Below are 19,130 nucleotides of genomic sequence, written 5' to 3'. Positions count from 1 at the left end.
ATTGAGAGATTAAATAACATGCCTAAGGTCATTCCCTTCCCTATGTAATGTTTAGAGGTAGGAATTGAACCCAGATCTCCCTAGCTTAAAAATGAGCTTTCTACATTTGGAAAATACTAAACCTCATTCATAAATGAACATATAGCTTAGTTTGTTATTATTAAGAAAGATGAAGTCATTGGGTCAGATTTGTTATTGTTTAGTGATATCCATCTCTTCGTGATCCTATTTTTCCTATATTGGCAGATACAAGAGTGGTTTGTCTTCTCTAGTTCATTTTTACAGATGAGGAAACTGAGGCAAATAGCGTTAAATCACTTAGCCAGGGTCACACAGCTAAGTACCTAAGGTGTGAAAGTCTCTTTTTAAGGCCAAGTCCAACATTCTATCTAATGTACCCACCACCAATAATAATAACTCCCTGGCTCATTTTCTATATTTGGAAGATACTAATTCTCACTTATTTTGTTCATAAGTGAACAAGTCACCCAGTTTAGTGTTTGTTGTTATCAATAGAGATGAAGTCATCAGGTCAAATTTGTCTCATGACTACAGAGGCAGGTTGATCCAGTGATCCTGGATCAAAAACAGGTTGGTAGCAATGAGTTCCTATAGTGCAACAGAAGGAAGGAAGATGAGACACAAGAAAGAACTTTGTAATCTCAGAGTATTATAACATGGCAATGTAATACCAGGGAGGTCATGAAATGGTCATTGATGGAGGAGCTTCAGGAATGGGAGAAATCACCCTCTAATTGAGGTAGGTTAGGCACATCTCTATTTGGATCCACAAGAAAGAGTCAGATGACCTCTTGAGGGCCCTCCTTTTAGAGGGATCATTCCATGGACTCACCAGTCAATCAATAAACATTTATTAAGCACTTGTTATATGCCAGGAACTGTGCTAAACTCTGGGATACAAAGAAGAAACAAAAACAGCCCCTGCCCTTAAAGCTTACATTCTATGGAAGCCAGGGATTCTCAGAGTTGGAAGTTACTCAGTCTTTATGAGTCTTACTTTCCAACCATACAAAATGAGAAGGATGATTTCTAAAATCATTTCAAGCCCAAAAGTTTTGTGATTTCATTACTCTTGGGCAAAACTTTGCACTGAAGCAGTTATGTGATATAGTCGATAGAATGGTGGATTTGGAGTAAGGAAGAATTCTTGCCTCGGACATTTACTGGCTGTGTGATCTTGGGCAGGTCATTTAAGCTATGTCATCTTGTTTCCCCATCTGTAAAATACGGATATGGCGCCTATTTCACAGGGTTGCTTTGAGAGTCAAATGAGACATATGTAAAACACTTTTTAAGCCTTGAAGTGCTATCAAAATTCTAGTCATTATCATGGTTATTAACAAAATATATCACAGTTATTAGGAAAGAAGGAGAAAGCTGATCAACTAGGAGCAACTGAGAAGTTTAGGAGCTAACCTAAGCATTCTCAATTCCTAAGTCTATTCCAAAAATCACCCTCCCATCTTCCTAAAGTCTGGCACTTAATCCATTCATGAATAGGAATACCATAACATCATCACTGACAATTAATCATCCAGCCTCTCCTTGAGACCTCCAAGGATAAGGACCCTTTCTATCTGTCTTGTCCCTTATCTTGAGAAGGTTTTGGAGGATTCACAGATATGGGGGGGGAGGGGGAGAGGTCCAGATCGTTATAAATCTGAAATGCTGAACTTCAGTTGATAAGCATTGGACCAGAATATAACCACTTTCCCCACTTTCCTATCTCAAATAATAATAGTTCACATTTCATTAGCACTTTGTAGGTTTACCTACTGATTTCCTCAAAAGAATTATCTGAGATAGGTGGTGCCAGTATTAATATTCCCATTTTGTAGATGAAGCAACAGAGGAGCAGAGGGCAAAGTAAACTCCCCAGAGTTAGAAAATATCAGAAATGTGGTCCATTCTCTGAATTAGGTATTCTTTCCACCTTGCCATAATTTTTTTCAGTTCAACTACTTGAAAATAAGAATAATTGTTGTTATTCAGTCTTTTCAGTCATGTCTGACTCTTTGTGATCCCATTTGGGGCTTTCTTGGCAAAGATACTGAAGTGGTTTGCCATTTCCTTTTCTATCTCATTTTATGGATGAGGAAACTGAGGCAATCAGGATTAAATAACTTGTCTAGGGTCACATAGCCAGTAAGTGTCAGAGACTGGATTTGAACCCAGGTCCTCTGAAGCTTTTGAAAAAGAACTCTAGCACTGAAATACAATTGGATCCTTTGGAGGAAGGAAATAAGCACTTATTAAGTACTTCCTGTGTACCAAACACTGTACTAAACATCTTTCATAAATATTATCTCTTTTAAACTTCACAATAGCCCTGGGGAGTAGGTATCATTATTATCCTCATTTTGCAATTAAGAAAACTGAGATAGACATGGTTTAAATGATTTGCCCAGGTCCACATAGCCCAGATGTTATTATTAAACACCTACCATGAACCAGACACTGTGTTAAATGTCTAGGGATACAGAAAAAGGCAAAAGATAGTTCCTATCTTCAAGGAACATACAATTTAATATTGAAGCCAATATCAAAGAGGAATTTGAACTTAGGTCTTACTGATTCCAGAACCAATGCTCTACCCACTCTTTCACTTATCTGCCATCACATATTTCAGGAGGACTTACACCAAGGTTCAGATATAAATGGGTACCAGTTCTTAGGCAAGTGAGCCACCATATATTGTCACTGTTGGTTGCACCAGCATAGGCTCCACTACCCAAAAACCTTATCAGAGAACAGAAACCTTGCTAATCTGAGACTTCCAGGAGCCTTTCTGACTCCTAGAGGTTCTTTATCAGCTGAAAACTGTTGATTAAGCATTAATATCCCAGGCCTGTACTATTTACAAGCCCAGGGAACTTGGAAGGGGAGAAGAAAATAGTCCATGTCTGGATCTCAGCTAAATAAAGAAGAAAGTGAGCTGAGTAAAGAATGGATTTCTTGATATATTCTCTACTGAGATTCCAGAAGATTTGAATAACGAATACAGTTCCTTTAGACCAGCCAAGGAAGCATATTCTAGTCAACCTCCAGACTCACAAAAACTGACATATCCAAAACAAAAGGGTATCTCTAATAAGATGCCTATACCAACCAAGAGACAAGACTAATAATATTATGAAAATAAGGCCACATAGAACCAGCTGAATAATGAAAGTCCCTTTCACTAAAATCCTTTTCTGATGGTTTATTATGATGTAGAAGTAGTTCTGAGTTCTCCAAGATAGTGCCTATAGAAAATTGTTCTTCCAAACTAAAAAAGTAAGGAAGAAGGTTCTCTGAACAGACTACATCTGCTATTCAGTGATTAGTTTAGATTAGATTAGATGGAGAGACTTATCGCCAGAAAACTGGCCATTAGATAATGAGTTTAGGAACATAGAATCACCTTGCCTAAAAGTTAGTTATAAGGAACCCCAAAAATGAAGTGCAATGCGACCCTTGATATCTTTGTGTCAAGCTTATGATCTGCAGAAATGAATAGAAGCTACAAAGAAGCAGTTTTAGGTTTGATGTCAGAAAGACTGCCTAACAATTAGAACAATCTGAAAGTGTAACTAGCTACTATCATGGGAGATCTTCAAGCAGATGTTGGATGTCTACTTGTTACAGTATGTCTAAAAGTTATAGTATAAAGTAATTTGGGGATATTGGTTGGCATAGATGATGAGTGAGATCTCTCAACTTTTGCTAGATAATCATATGAGTAGAAAATGGATTTTTTTATTCTTTGACTATACTTATTTCCCAGACTTTTTTTTTTAATTATTGCTATAGCAAACATTTCTAGAATTATAAAAAATAGTTGTAGAGATAACAATCATTCTTGCTTGTTGATCTTACTTGATCTTACTGGAAAGGCTTCTAGTATTTCTCTGCTATATATTATGCTGGAATTTGGTTTTAAACAGATATTTATTTATCTTAATAAAGCAAAATCCAATTATTCCTATGACTTTTGAGGCTTTTTAAAATAACTGGAATGGGTGTTAAATTTTGTCCAAAAAGTTTTTTTTTAATCTATTAGTATATTTATTTTGATGCTTATTATCATGGTGGGTGAAAGAAGAAATGATCCACCACCCAAATGTGGTGGTAGATCTATGAATATGAACTATCATATTCATAGTTATTTTTATTGACTTAATCTTGTATAAGTGCAACCTAGTCATAGGTATAATGTTTTTAATATATCACTCTAGTTTCTTTGCTAATCTTTTAGTCAATATATTTATGCCAGTATTCATTAGAGATATAGTTTTCTTTCTCTGCTGTGTGTTTCTCTGGATTTTATTTGAGATTTAAAAGAAGTCAAGGAAACCAAAAGGAAAAGACAGGGATGGAGAACATTCCAGCATGAGGGGCAGCCAGTGAAAATACTAGCCATCAAGAGATGGAGTATCTTGCACAAGGAACAGAAAGAAAGCTAGTGCCACTAGACTCTAGAATACATGGAACACAGTAAGTTTGCTTTGCAAGCCTCAAAATGCTATAGAAATGCTCATTCTTCTGACAATGATGATGGGGGTATTTTGGTTGTACACTGAATGGAGTGCCAGGCCTGAAGTCAGGAAGACTCATCTTTCTGAGTTCAAATATAGCTTTAGCTATTTACTATCTGTGTGACCCTGGCCAAGTCACTTTCCTCTGATTGCCTCAGTTCCCTGATCTGTAAATTGAGCTAGACAAGGAAATGGAAAATCACTCCAATATCTCTGCCAAGAAAACTCCAAATGGGGTCACAGAATAGGACATGACTGAAACAATTGGAAAACAGTGAGGTGATGATTAGAAAAGTAGGAAAGGGACAGATTAGGAAGGACTTTAGAGGTTAATAAAAAGGATTTTATAACTTGGAGGTAATAGGGAGCTGTTGGAGGTTATTGAATACTGAAGTGACATGTACAAACATGTACTTTAAGAGGATTACTTTGATAACTAAGGGAAAGGTGGACTAGAGGGGGAGAGACTTGAAGGAAAGAGATAAACCTGCCGGCTTTTGCAATAGTTCAAGAATGAGGAGGTTCTATCAAAATGGTGTACAATAATGTGTACACCAGAGATGTTGAAGAAATAAAATCAAAAGAACTTGGCAATAGGTTGACACTTGGGTTATAAGCCTGGGTGACTGGTTAACAGTGTCAAATGCAACAGAGAGATCAAGAGAGATAAGTATTTAGAAAAGGCCAATAGTGTGGCAGCTGAGAGATTATTGGCATTTTATAATGGTTTCAATTGAGTAATGAAATAGGAAGCCAAATTACAAAGAGTTAAGGAGTAAGAGAAGGGGAACTATAGGTAATAAAATTAAGCAGCTTTTATCACAGTGTGGCTATTCTGAGAAGGAAAGATATAATACATAAACTAAAAGGGATGATAGGATTAAGCAACCAAGTGTTTTAAGGAATATGGAGATAGGACCCTGTTAGCAGACAGCAGGGAAAGAATGAGGAGAATGAGATAGATTCAAAATTAGCCAGGGCAATTGTAAGCAGAGTACGGCAATAATACTCTGCCTTATTATTGACAACCCCGCTATAGGGAAAACCAGAAGACTTTTAAAAATCAGTCAAAAATTAGTCAAAAACAAGTTCTCTTTAGAGATGAATTAAAGAGGCTGGGTTCATCATCTACTCAAAGGAAACAAAAAAACATATCATGGGCATTTACAGTGTTTACAATGAGCAAAAGCCAATAGACTACTTCAAAAATAAATGCATAGGGACAAGCCAGCATATATAGCAGGTAATTTGAGAAATTGTATAAAGAAATCATATAAAGTTGAGAAATTATATAAAGAGCTTCATAACTTCCTCCAAATTAAATCAACATATATTTTGGTACATGACTATTTTAATGTAATTTAGCTTGGATTTATTGATAATGAAAAAATGTTGGAAAATACTGTCTAGGATCAAGAAACAGAAGATATCAAGTACTTATAAATATTTTGAATTTAGTAGCCTCATGCCCATATGTGCTCCAGATAAGGAAGGAAACACTCCTTTATTAAGCACTACTGTTTGTCGAACACTGCTAGTTGTTCACTCATTTTCAGTCTTGTCCAAACTCTTCATGAGGTTTTCTTGGCAAAGATATAGGAGTAGTTTGTCATTTTTCTTTTCTAGCTCTTTTAACAGATAAGGAAACTGAAAAAAAAAAAAAAAAAACAAGCTCAAGTTATTTACCCAGAGTCACATAGCAAGTGTCTATGATCAGATTTGAACTCAGTCCATCATCCCAACACTAGCCTCTCTCCAACTAACTAGTTGTCCTTACAATGCTAAGTGTGTCAACAGGCAAAAGTGCTTTACAATTATCATGCCATCTGATCTTCACAATCATTATGGGAGGTAGGTGCTATTATTATCCTTAATACAGTTGAGGAAACTGAGGCAGATAATAGTTGTGACATGTCTAGGATCACACAGCAAACAATTTGATTTCAGTTCTTCCTAATACCAAGCCCAGCTTTCTTTATTCACTACAGCACCTAATTGCTGATAGTTAAAAAATGTTGAACATGGAAAGCAATGAATACAACCTTAAGAAATGAAATTCAATATATCTTAATGGACAGGAAATGAGGTTATTGACACAGGATGAGGAATCATTTCAGAGTCAGCAAAGTGTATACATTCAGATCATCATCTAGCTAGACTAAAGGTCAAAATTAAAACTAAATTGGAAAAAAGAATAGATGAGGAGATATTATAATTACAGTAGCTCTAACCAGAACTATTTAAACTGATTGCCACTTAGGGAAACTAGAAAAAACAAAAAACAGACATTGACTCTCTAACTATTTCTTAGGGAAGTCTGACGGATCTCATATGGAAGATAACCAACTAACCTACTCACCACTTTAACTGATGAAATACCAAGATTTTTTTTCTTTCTTTTTTTTTTTTAAACTAATGGGTGAGACAAGGCACTGAAGGGCAAGACTATGGTAGAAAGGTACAAGTTTATTTGCAAAACAATAGGTTAATGTTTGACAAGCAATTAAAACTTAACCAAACAGAAACAAAAAGCAGTTGATGGAAAAATTATCTTTCAAAATGTTTGGTTTAGGATTTATTAATCCATTAGGCTCAGATTTCAACTAAGGTCTTTTGGCTTCAAATCCAATCTTCTTTCCCTTGCACCATGCTACTTTCAAAGTTTAGGTTCCTGATTCTTTTATCCTAGAGTTTCTCTGAGACTTAACTTAAGGTCTTCTCTGAAACTAGCCACCTTGATCTCAAATATTTATCCAGATGAAGAAGCCTCCTCCTCCAGAGGAGAAAGGTAACAGGGGTCCTAATCAAGTTTCCTTTCCAACACTGAACAGAATAACAGGAGGACATTTAAAGATAAAACACAAAGAGGAAAAGCCTATAAGAATTTTTACAAGAAATTTTTCTTACCATCATATCTGAACCCTATCAAAATTCTGACCATGCTTCTTTAAAAAGTGGAAATGGCATTGAGGAAAACAAAAATGGAAGAAACAACTGGATTAGATCAAGTATATCTAGAAAAGGTTCATCCAGGATACAACAAAATTTTGAGAGTTTTAAAAGTATCTGAAGGAAGAACCTAGAAGAGTGTTGAACACAGAAACAGCCATATTGTATGATGAAGAACTGTGAATGACCCAACTGTTCTCAGCAATACAATAATCTGAGAAAATTTCAAAGGACTAATTATTAAGCATACTATCCACTTACAGAGAAAGAATTAATATTGTTTGAATGCTGATTGAAGCATGCTATTTTTCACTTTCAATTTTTTTCTTTTATTTGAAACTTCTTATAAAAAATGACTCATATAAATGATTTTGAAGTGAATATTCAAAAGTGAATAACACTGTACAGTGTTAATAATGATAGTCTGAGTTCGGTAGTAATAAAATGGTTTGAATTATGTGAAAAAAAAAAAATGACTCATATGAAAATAGTTTACATGATTTCACATGTATAACCTATTTCTAATTGCTTACCATATATATATATATATATATTTAAAACTTGGCAGGGGGCGGGGAGTATCTGAAGGTGATAATACCAACAGTATAGAGAAAAAAGGCCCCTTTCCATGATGAGGTTATTAGCAGGGAATAGATAGGTTTTCACAAGCAGTTTTCCAGAATAGATCATATCTTCACTATTACATGGTTGATCAAAAGATAGATAGAAGATCCTATGGTTTCTTATTTATTGATTATTAACAAGCATTTGATGTGATAGAGTAAAATGTATAATTTTGCCAAAATAGACAGGATTGCTTGAAAGATATAATGACAGAAATAAGCTTCTGATTTTTAAAAGCAAGTACAATACAAAATAGGAAAATATGCCTGCCAAGAATGTTTGCTATTGTCATAGAAGAGATCCGGTACAAAATCCAACTCAGAGGTATTACCTTTGGATGGTGAGATCTCTCCCCACATTCCTACTTGTAGAATTGAACTGATGGAATCAAACCCTGGAATCTTCTAAATGAGATCCATGACCACTGAAAAGTGTGACTCAACTAGAGAAAAACATTAAAGGGTTATGGAATTTCTGTTATCTAGAATATGACATGCAGTTGTATGGATAAGTTGGAACATCTATCTATCTGTCTTGAATAGATAGTGCAAACACACAATGAGCTTGTCCCAAAATGTAACAGAAAGAGATCAAACTGGATTGCATTTGAGAAACTTCAAAGTTCCTTTAATGATGAGAAGCTTCTTCCTGAAACTACAACATCAAAAAAAGACCCATCTTAAAAAAAACAAAAAAAAAAAACACAAATATTCTTTTTGACAATGTTGAATTACTACAAGTAGTGACATGTCTCTAAAGAATAAAGTTGAAGATCACCCAAAGGGCAATAGAGAGACACATGATATAGATGACCAAGCTATAACACATTACAAGAAAGAAATTACACAGGAGTAGTATAAAGGGTTTTGTCAAATAATGATGGAAAGAATTTTTACACAGTAAGAACAAGGGATAACTGACTGACAGCTCTCATATACCATTGTTGTCTTCACATTACCAAGAGAATATGAGTAAAAGTCCCAGTACATTAAGCAGATAGCTTATGATAAATGTATGAGAAGACATGCATGGAACTTGTATGGAATAAGCAAGAATGTATGGAATGAAATCCACATTACTGGAAGGAATTCCCACGTTAGTGAAATCAAATTCAATCAAGTATTGGAATAGTCTCATTATTAGAATGTATGGTTGTAAATCACTAAACACTATGATCTCAGAAGAATCAACACTTCAGGTGATACAAAGGGCACTGGGAAGACTTCAAACATGGTTTAAAAAAAAGGCTTCAGGATATTACAAAGATGTATACTACAAGTAGCATAAGTAGCAACATATAGTTGGAAGAGAAAAGAGTAATAGGGATAAATTAAATGTTTTTTTTTAATAAATAAATCAATGAATTTTAAAATAAGATCAAGGATAAGGCAAGGATGTTCTTGCCATTACTATGTGATATAATTCTAGAAATGTGAGACATAGCAATAAGACAAGGGAGGAAAAAATGAGGGGAAAATCATGGGTAAAGAGGAAACAAAATTACCGCTTTTGCAGAAAATATAATATTTTACTTCAGGAATCATAGAGAATCAACTAAAAATAAGTTGAAATAATGAATAACTTCAGCAAAGTTGCAAGACAGAAGATAACTCCACATGTCATTAGCATGCTTACATATATGATGAACAAAACACAGCAGGAAGAGATAGAGAAATTCCATTTAAAACAACTACAGAATATGTAAAAGTATACTATTCACTTTCAGAGAAAGAACTGACATGTTTGAATACCAACTGAAGCATGCTATTTTTCACTTTTAATTTTTCTTTTATTTGAATCTTCTTGTAAAAAATAACTAATTTGAAAGTGTTTTACATGATTGCACATGTAAAACCTATATCTGATTGCTTACCATCTCAGGGAGTGGGAAGGGAAAGATAGAATTTTGAACAATTAATACTTCTGCTTATTTAGATCTATATTTCTGGAAAAAGTATTTTGTAGTTATATTCATAATTTCTGTAATTGCTCATGGGTAGCCTAAGCTAACATTATAAAAATGACAATTCTATCTAAATTACTTTACTAATCCAGTGCCATACCCATTACACTGCCAAAGAATTCTTTTATAGAGCTAGGAAAAAAACAAAACTAAACAATAAAGTTTAGCTGAAGGAACAAAAGGTCAGGAATCTTAAGGGAAATAATGAAAAAAAGGTAAGAAGGAAGAGGACCTTACAGCAGTAGATCTCAAACTATACTACAAAGCAATAATCGTCAAAATTATTTTATAACTGGTTAAGAGAGAAGTCAATAAGTGGTAGCCCAATATTTGATAAACATGAAGATCTCAGATACCAGAATAATAACTCAATTAGATAGAAATAATGTGAAAACTGAAAAGTAGTCTAGTAGAAACTAGGGCTTGTCTAATCTCTCTTATACAAAGATAAACTCCAATGGATGCATGAATGAGTTAGACATAAATGGTGATATTATAAACAAATTGGAATAGCATAGGAAAAATTATTTGTCAGATCTATGGACAAAGGGAAAAGTTCATGATCAAAAAAGAGATAGAGTAGACCACGGAAGATAAAATGTACAATTTTGATGACATAAAATTAAAAAGGCTTTGCCAAACAAAACCAATATATCCAAAATTAAAAGGGAAACAAGGTAGGGATAGGGGCCTTTGAAGCAATTTTCTCTGATAAGGATCTCATAAAGATAAATAAGAAACTGATTTAAATTTATAAGATAAGAATAAAGGACAGTCTGCAATTGGTAAATGATAAAAATAGACAGTTTTTTAAAAAAGAAACCCCAGCTCTCAGTAGCCATATAAAAATATTCTGCAAATCACTAATAATTAGGAAAATGAAAATTAAAGCAACTCAACTTCTTTATAAAAAACCAAATTGGAAAAGCTGACAAAAATGGAAATTGACAAATACTATTAGCTGTGCAAAAACACGTCAAAAATGCATCACTGGTGGATCTGTGAGTTGATAGAGTCAATTCTGGAAGACAATTTGGAACCATGTGTCAAAATTTACTGGATTGTTCATACCTTTTAACCCAGAGATACTACTACTACTAATGCTGTAACCTCAAAGAGATCAAGTAAAAAAGAAAAGGACCTAAATGTACAAAGATAATCATAGCCACTGTATTTGTGGTAGTAAAAAGCTGGAAACTGAGGATGTGCCCATTAGTTGGAGAATGGCTGGATTATAGCATAGGAACATAATGGAATACTATTGTGCCATAAGAAAAACCAGGGAAGATTTGTATAAACTAAGAGAGACTGAAGTGAGCATAACCAGGGGAATAATTTATATAATTATAACAACATTATAAAGACAAACAATTTGGAAGTCTTGAGAACTATGATCAATGCAATGACCAATCACAATTCCAGAGACTTAATGATGAAGGTTTCTACCCACTATTAACAGAATGTGTGATGGACTCAAGGTACAGATTAAGACATAGGTTTTTTGGTTTACTTGACTATGCATTTTGGTTACAACTGGATTTTTTTTTTATTGAGAGTAAATGGAGATGCCTTTTTATCCATTGAAAAAGTAAAATTAAGTTTAAAAAGAAAAAAAATTATATTAAAAATTAAAAATAAATTTATATTTTAAAAAATTATATTAAAAATATAATTTAATGAAAAGACAGATAAAAAATGGACAGACTGAGTCCTACACTGGTTCACAAAGTATAAAAACAATGAGAAGTTTCTGGCACATTGGGTGGGTCTTCTATGAAGAATTTATATGAAGACATGCATAAGAATCAAATAAGATAATAAAGTATATAAGGTAATGCAGGACAATGGAAGGAACACTGGCTCAGGAAGGTAGAGCACCTGGTTTTAATGTTGCTTCTGGAAGTTATGACTTGTAAGCTCTAGGTCAGCAATCCTTAGAATTTATATCTAGAAGATGAATCTAGGATCTAGTATATATACATATTTTTTTTCCATTTTAAAGATAAGAAGTCAAACACAAGGTAAGCAAATAGCTCAAAGTCCACAGGTAATAAATGATATGGGCAGATGGGCAGAACTCCAATTAAAGCTCTCCCTCAGTGCTGAATCCACATTTTTCCCTTCTCACCATGCTGCCCTTAATACATCAATGAGAACTATCTAAGTTTTGAAATAAGGAAATGCCCATCATGAAAAATAAGGCTTATTGCCCAGTAAGACACTAATCCTGTCCTAAAGGTTTAAAAGAAAATCAATTGTAGAACAAAAATTCCCCAATTTTCACCTTTTTCCACATCTAGAAAAAGGCAACATTAGTGAGCTTGCTATTTTCAGAGTCATATGACAGTATACCAGTAGACTAGGAATGGAAGACCTGAGCCCAAGCATTGCCTCTGCTATTTACTAGCTGTGTGAGGTCCAAAAAATGACTTTATTTCCCTGAGGCTTGGTTTTCCAGTACATAAAAGGAAGGTAATAATAATTTTCCTGTCTACATAGTGGACATAGTTTTCTTACAAGACTCAGAGGAAAGATAAAATATAAAGTTGTAACCCATTATTAGGGAAACAATTACACCTGGGATTCAGAGTAAAAGGTTCAAAATGAAAATGGGACAAGGCCCTTAAATAATGAGTTTTTTCTAAATAACAAGGCAGCCAGGTCTTTTTTTTCCCCCCAAGTATAGATATATGAAATAGGAAAACCTTCCAATAATAAATGGATATCTGTGGATCTTGAGGACAGTCCTTTCTTTGTAGTCCCTGTAAATCACCTAATTCTAATTATACAGGGGAGAGAATCCCTTATTAGGACCTGTAACATTCCATAAATCTATTTTTTTTTTAAAAAAAGGATAAAATTCAATTAATACCTTCTTTCATCTTCCCCTCACAGAATATATAACTCCAAATGGCTAACTAGGTTATTTGTAAATTTTCCTCTTCTTCCTTTTTCAATATTAGCTTCTTGAGAAGAGAAACTGTAACCATACAGCTAGTAGGTCCTGGATATACTTGCAGCTTCTCAAAAGTTTTACTTCCTACTCTAGAATAAGTTTTGAATGGGATTGTTGAATCCTAATATGATACCACTCACACTTGTCTGCCTATGCACCTTTCCCTCCCCAAGATTCTACCAGGAACTGGGCCAGACAAGTCTAAACATGCTTGGAGGTCACTCAAACACCAGTTAGAGACCTGGCTCTCAAAGCTCATTAAAATAAGATCCTAGTGTTCAGGGATGAGATCTTTACTGTTAAGGATCCTACACTCACAAACTACTCCATCCTGGTATTCTCCATCTCCAACATTATAGCACTTTAACAGGACTAGGATATCAAGAGGAATTATTGGACCTTGGAGAGCATGGACTATGGATGTGGAGAACCCAGTCTCTCTGCTGACCATCTACATCCCAGAGAAGTCTATGTGATGAGAGACCATCAGAAGGGGATACTTTAATAAAGAGAAATCTCTTAAGGGACATTATTTACCATGAAACTTGTTTTAGAACAGCGATATCCCAAGTTGCATACAAGAGTAAGGTTGGAAGGTTGGAAGATTGGAAGGTTGGAAGGTTGGAAGCTCCGGGCTAAGTGCTTTACAAATATTGTCACTTGGGAAGGGCAATGGGCTGGGCACTGGACTTGGACCACAGAACAAGTTCCGATCCCAATTTCATAGTTTACTTTGTAAAATTTTAAGCCAGTCACTGGCCTTGTATTACTTATCTCTAATATGATACCAGCATATTTCCCATTGAAGAACAAATTGGAAAAATATAAGGCTCTCACTGAATCACGTTTCATAAATGTCAGCTATTAAATCTTATGATAAAAATCATCGTGATGGTTCACACCTAGGAAACAGCTTTATGGTCTGTAAGTCATCTTAAATACATTTGCATTTGTGAGCCTAAAAATGCCATTACAATTCCTATTTTACAAATGAGTAAACTGAAACTTGGAGAGGTTAAATCACTTGCCCGGAGTGAAGGTAGGAAACAGATGTTTGAAGTGGGGCAGTTTTGTTTCCAGAAAGGGGGACTGAACCCAAAACCAAAGATTAGCTTCAATCCCAACCCAATTTCTTATGAGGTAATATTCCGTTGCTTATTTCTTTTGGGTGAAATTTATAATAAGCACCTCCAAGAAGGAATTCCAGGCCTGAGGTGAGTGAGTAGGGAAAGGTAGATTGGGTACTTAAGTGTCTACACCACACGGCTAAAACAGCTACATTTTTATTAAAGTAACCAAAAAAAAAAAAAAAAAAAGTGTACATTTGTCAATAGAGCTGTACATTCTTTCATATAAAAACACTATACAATATACAATTAGTAACCTTTGTCCCCTCTGTCAGAATAGCTTACAAATTCACTACCATGTTTTACTTAATATGAGAACCAGTCCTGCTCAACAGTCCAGCTCTGAGATCTTGTCTTTTAAAAGTAAATATTAAGGAAAGGAAGAGAGAAAATATCTAAGAGAAGATAAATGGCAGGGTCCTGTGTGCAGTCAGAGGCAAGGACATTATTCCACAGTGATTCACAGCTGTTTGTTTTTACCCATTCCACAAGTCAAGGAATCATTTCCCTGCTCTGTGGATGAAGAATTAACTTTCAATTAAACTTAATACTCCAATCAGGGTCTAGGAGCTGGCACAAAATTTGGTGCAATCACAAAGGGGGCAGGACTAGAATGAAAGAGTAGAGTGTTTGGTTATTAGCACCTTATGAATTGGGGAATAGAGCAGCTTGGGAAATCCAAAGGAAAGAAAGCTGGGGAGAGACTTCCACAGAAGGCAGTGGGGAGGGGAGAGAGGGATTCTTTACTAAGCCCTAGCAACAGGAGCTTAACCAAGCTGACCAGATGCTCCAGCTGTGTCCAACTCAGGGAGTTCTGTTCAGGGATACCTGAAGCCTTCTCAACCCTCCCCCTTACTCCCATGGGTAGGTTTGGGGAGGAGGGGGAAAGGTTTTTCTAGTATAGCAGTTCTTTCTCCCCATCCAAGAACAGTAAATATTGCACAATTCTACTAACGGATTGGAGTCACATTTAGAGAAGACATTCCTCTCCCACCACCAGGCACTAGGTGCCAAGGAGAAGTAAATGCCCAAAGGTTTGTTTTTAGAAGCAACCTGAGAACAATGCCAAGGCCTGTAGAAATTGGGGCTCAGGCAAGAGGTGCCTTCCAAACAAACTAGCCAACTGGAGTTCAGAGAGCCAAAGAGCAGATGCCAGCAAGAGAGTTGAAGAATCATTCCACCATCTGGAAACTCTGAATCTCAGGAGGCCGTATTGCACAAGGTTTGAGAACTTTTGTCCTAAAAGGATGGGAGGAGCACTAGTGACAAGGAGGGGGAAAGAAAGGAGAGATTTGTGCTTTGAAAAGACGACATCATAAAAGACCTGAAATTCCCTGTAGCTTTTGAGTTCATCTCTCAAAGGGATGATGGCAGCATCATCAGGACTTTTGTGTGGTTCCCTAAGCAGGGCAACAGACAAGGCTGCCAGTCCAAAGAGCGTTCCCCATTGAGAGCTCTTTGGGCCCCAGCCTTCCATTACAAATCATCCCCTTGAGAATTCAGTATATACACGTACACATACACAGAGCAGCATAAAGCAACATGGAGATTTTGTGCAGGTTTCCTTACCCTTCTATTCTATTCCAGACCCTCCATCATCAAAAAAAAAAAAGTCTAAACAAAAATAAAAAAATCCAAAAACCTTAGAATTCACAGCTGGGATGTCAAAACCTTCCAGACCCTGAGGGTATTATCAGGACAATTTCTTAATTTCAAGAAAAGTTGATCTAGGCAGGAGGAATAAGGAAGCTGCCTTTTTATTTCCTGCCCATGATCTCATGAGGGGGAGGGAGGAGGAGGAGGGAAAGAAAAAGAAATAAAAATAAAAAGGAAAGATAGGCAACATAGTATTTCAAAAGTTTAGGCATGAATGCCCCTTAACAAAGACGATCAGGTCTCTGGAACCCTTGTTGTGGATATAGGAGGCTATAAATTGAAATTCTCCTGTACCCTTCTCCTATCCAGAGTAGGTCCTGATCTTTCTCATTCACAGTTGCTAACCATAGATGTTCTCATTGTCTCTGGGGTGCTGACTAGGCACCTACTCTCTCCAATCCCATCATCACCTCCATCCTGCCAGGTCCATACACCTAAAATTGCTACCTCTCTTATTGGCAGATACTGGCTTCAAGACACGCAGGTTCACAACATTTCTTTCCAAAGGCACCATAGGAGGCCACTTCCAAGCAGCTCCCACTAAGGAATTTTTTCTTAAAAAAAAAAATTTGGTTTTTTTCCCCCTCTTTTTTTAAAAAAAATATATATAAATAACTCTTCATTTAAAAATATGATTCCCCAAGTTGAGGTATGCAATAGCCTGTTGTCAAGGCTGAACGAATACAGTAGATTGCTGGGGGGGGGGGGCAGTAGTAGGGGGGTTTAACTGGAGACGGCCATCACATAGTTCTTTGAGGGGCTGCTCCGGCCCAGCATGATTTGGTTCTTGCAAGTGAGGAGTCCACAAGAGGATGAAGTGGGCCCCGCCTCATAGAGGACACAAATTGATCCATCTTCCCCAATTCGGTAGGACACTTCATAGGGGTCCACCCAAAGGGTCAACTCGCTGGGCAGCAGGCGGTATAGCTGGGGCAGGCTGAGTCCAATCTGCCTGGCTACCTTGCTGATGATGGGGTCCATCTTGTGGTTGATTCGGATGCAGCGGTAGCCTGAACCTTTGGATGGCTTTTCTGGGAACCAGTGGTGTTTGTAGTGCTCTGGGGAGGGAAATGGGGAGATTTCCAGGTTAATCCCAGTCAGGTTGGCACAGGCTATGCTAAGGACATAGCTAGAACGGTCATGGACTGAATGTGTAGACAAAGGAAAGGAAACCCAAGCAACTTCATAAGCATACTTTATCTCTAAGCAGTTTCAAGTGCCTTCAGCCCCAGAGGAGCAGAAACACGTAGCTATCCGGATCAGAGAAAACTTTGACCTTCCTTCAGTGCTCACCCTGGTGGCGGGGGTCCGCAGTGGCAAGTCTCTTACAGTAGCCCAGCTTTGAGGATGGGCTTGATTGTTTTAGCAAGCCCGGGCTTGGCCTCTGGGAGCTCTAGGGGCAAACAACTCACAGACCAGAGGCCAAAAATGTTGCTTCCAACTCAGTTCCTATAACATTATGGGATTATGGAGCAAATCACCTGCCCTTCGTACTTCTCACCGGAAAACAACAGCGCTTAGTACTCCCAAGGTTTATAATCGGGAAAATCCTCTGCCAATAGAGACAGAAATCAAAGAGCTGGGGCCTTCGCTTCAGACTTGTTTTGATCGAACAGTCGCAATCCCGGAGGAGCCAGTTCACAACAGCTGGCAGTCTGACCGGATCCCTTTTCCTTAATTCCAGTCTCTCCCACCCCCACACTCAGGGACCTCCCGGACAGTGGGCTCCCAAACAAGGCTAGCCACCTTCCCAAACTAGGGAAGAAGGCAGATGGTTTAAGGGGAATTGAAAGAAACCACAGGGAAACTCCAGTTGAAACTCTTTGGCTCTCTAGACCGCCCAAACCCCGAGTTACAAGGGTTTTGTTGTAACCATTAACGGAAAACGGCGGTGGATCTCTTGATGATTGAAAGGATTCAGACTGGGCCACGGGGTTGTGCCCCACCACAGGCTCCGCGGTCAGCATCCCGCGGCCACTGCGGTCCACCACCACCCGCCCTTCTCTTCCGCCCCCTGCGAGACCATAATACGAATATCCCTCACCACTCGCAACTCTGCACGGTAGAACAATAACATTAAGAACTCGCATTTCTATAGTACTTTGAGGGTTGGACTGCAGAGACTGGGCACTTGGGGAAAACATTTGCGCCCGGGGTTACGGGGAAGTGTTGGCCGGGTGGAATGGGGGGGGTGGGACGTCGGGAAGAGTCCCCGGCCAAAGGCCACTCTACGGGGTCGGAAGCCCTCTGAATATGCCCACCTGTGAGTGCCTCTTGAAGGGCCCCGCTGAAAACTTGCAGCCTCTGTTCGCTTACACAGCCGCGGGTCCTCAACAGGCTCGAGAGGAAGCCCACGGCGGCGGCGATCTCCGGGACCATGTCGACCCTCTTCCAGCGCGTCTGGCTCATCTCGGGCGCACTGTCTGGGAGAGTGGCGGCGGGGGTCGTGGTGGCGGCGGGGGTCGTGATGCCGGCAGGAACGGCAGCGGGGAGGAGGGAGGTCGCCAGGCTGGACCAGCCACTACTCTGGGGACTTCGGCTGAGTGGACTGAGACCGTCAGCGCCTTTGCTGCTCTGCCCGGACTTGTAGGCAGTCTCTTCCTTTCATAGCTTTGGTTAGGGAGGAGGGGACGGCGCGGCGGCCCATTGGCCTTAGTGGGGCAGGGCCAGCCTTCGTTTCGCAGTCCGCACTCCACCCCCTGCGGACGCCTCCGCCTCCTCCGGCGCTTATGTCATCCTGGAGTGACGTCAGTGCTGGGAACCAGAGCCGGGGCTGGAGACGTGAGGAAGAGGGAAGGCAATCTAGGGTAACCCAGAGTAGGTAACCTGGGAGAAAGCAGGAATAACCGGAAGAAAGGAGGGACATAAAGAGAAGGAGACACCAAAAGGGGGTCGTAATGTCTTCGGATTCCTTCCTAGAATGTCCTCCCCTCTCCTCTTATCCCAAACCTCCCCATCCTTCAGACTGCTCAGCTATCCTTCCCACTGAACTCCAGTACTGGAGAATGATGTTCCAAAAATTCATTGGGACTTTCCCCTGCTCAAAGAACACCAGTTGCTGCCTATGATTAAAGTACCCATTCCTCAACCTGGTATACAAGGTTGCCAACATCCTGGTCCCAAATTACCTATTCAACATCTCCCCTACCCTTGATTAATGGATTTCAAGAGAAAAGACTTTTTACTTCCTACCTCAATTACCCTTTCCAAACCTTTATTTACTATTCAACCAATGAACAATTGATTATTGTTACAATTATTGAATGACTAGTAGAGTTAAGGAACACCATATGGGTACTAAGGCTACAGAAACACAA

General features: G+C 38.1%; 1 protein-coding gene across 1 annotated transcript; it reads right to left on the bottom strand.

The window, feature by feature from the left end:
• Nucleotides 1–14,297: 14,297 nt before the first annotated feature.
• Nucleotides 14,298–18,427, bottom strand: BTG2 (BTG anti-proliferation factor 2). The gene is made up of 2 exons (XM_003767577.4): nucleotides 18,075–18,427; nucleotides 14,298–16,871 (listed from the first exon to the last, which is right to left on the bottom strand). Exons 1-2 carry the CDS (start codon nucleotides 18,220–18,222, stop codon nucleotides 16,537–16,539), a joined length of 483 nt encoding a protein of 160 aa, XP_003767625.2. The 5' UTR covers nucleotides 18,223–18,427; the 3' UTR covers nucleotides 14,298–16,536.
• Between the last annotated feature and the right edge of the window lie 703 nt (nucleotides 18,428–19,130).

The sequence above is a fragment of the Sarcophilus harrisii genome, chromosome 4 (genome assembly GCF_902635505.1).
Source record: "Sarcophilus harrisii chromosome 4, mSarHar1.11, whole genome shotgun sequence".
Taxonomy (NCBI): Eukaryota; Metazoa; Chordata; class Mammalia; order Dasyuromorphia; family Dasyuridae; genus Sarcophilus; species Sarcophilus harrisii.
The sequence above is the reverse complement of the archived record's forward strand: the minus strand, read 5'-3'. Positions and strand labels throughout refer to the sequence as shown.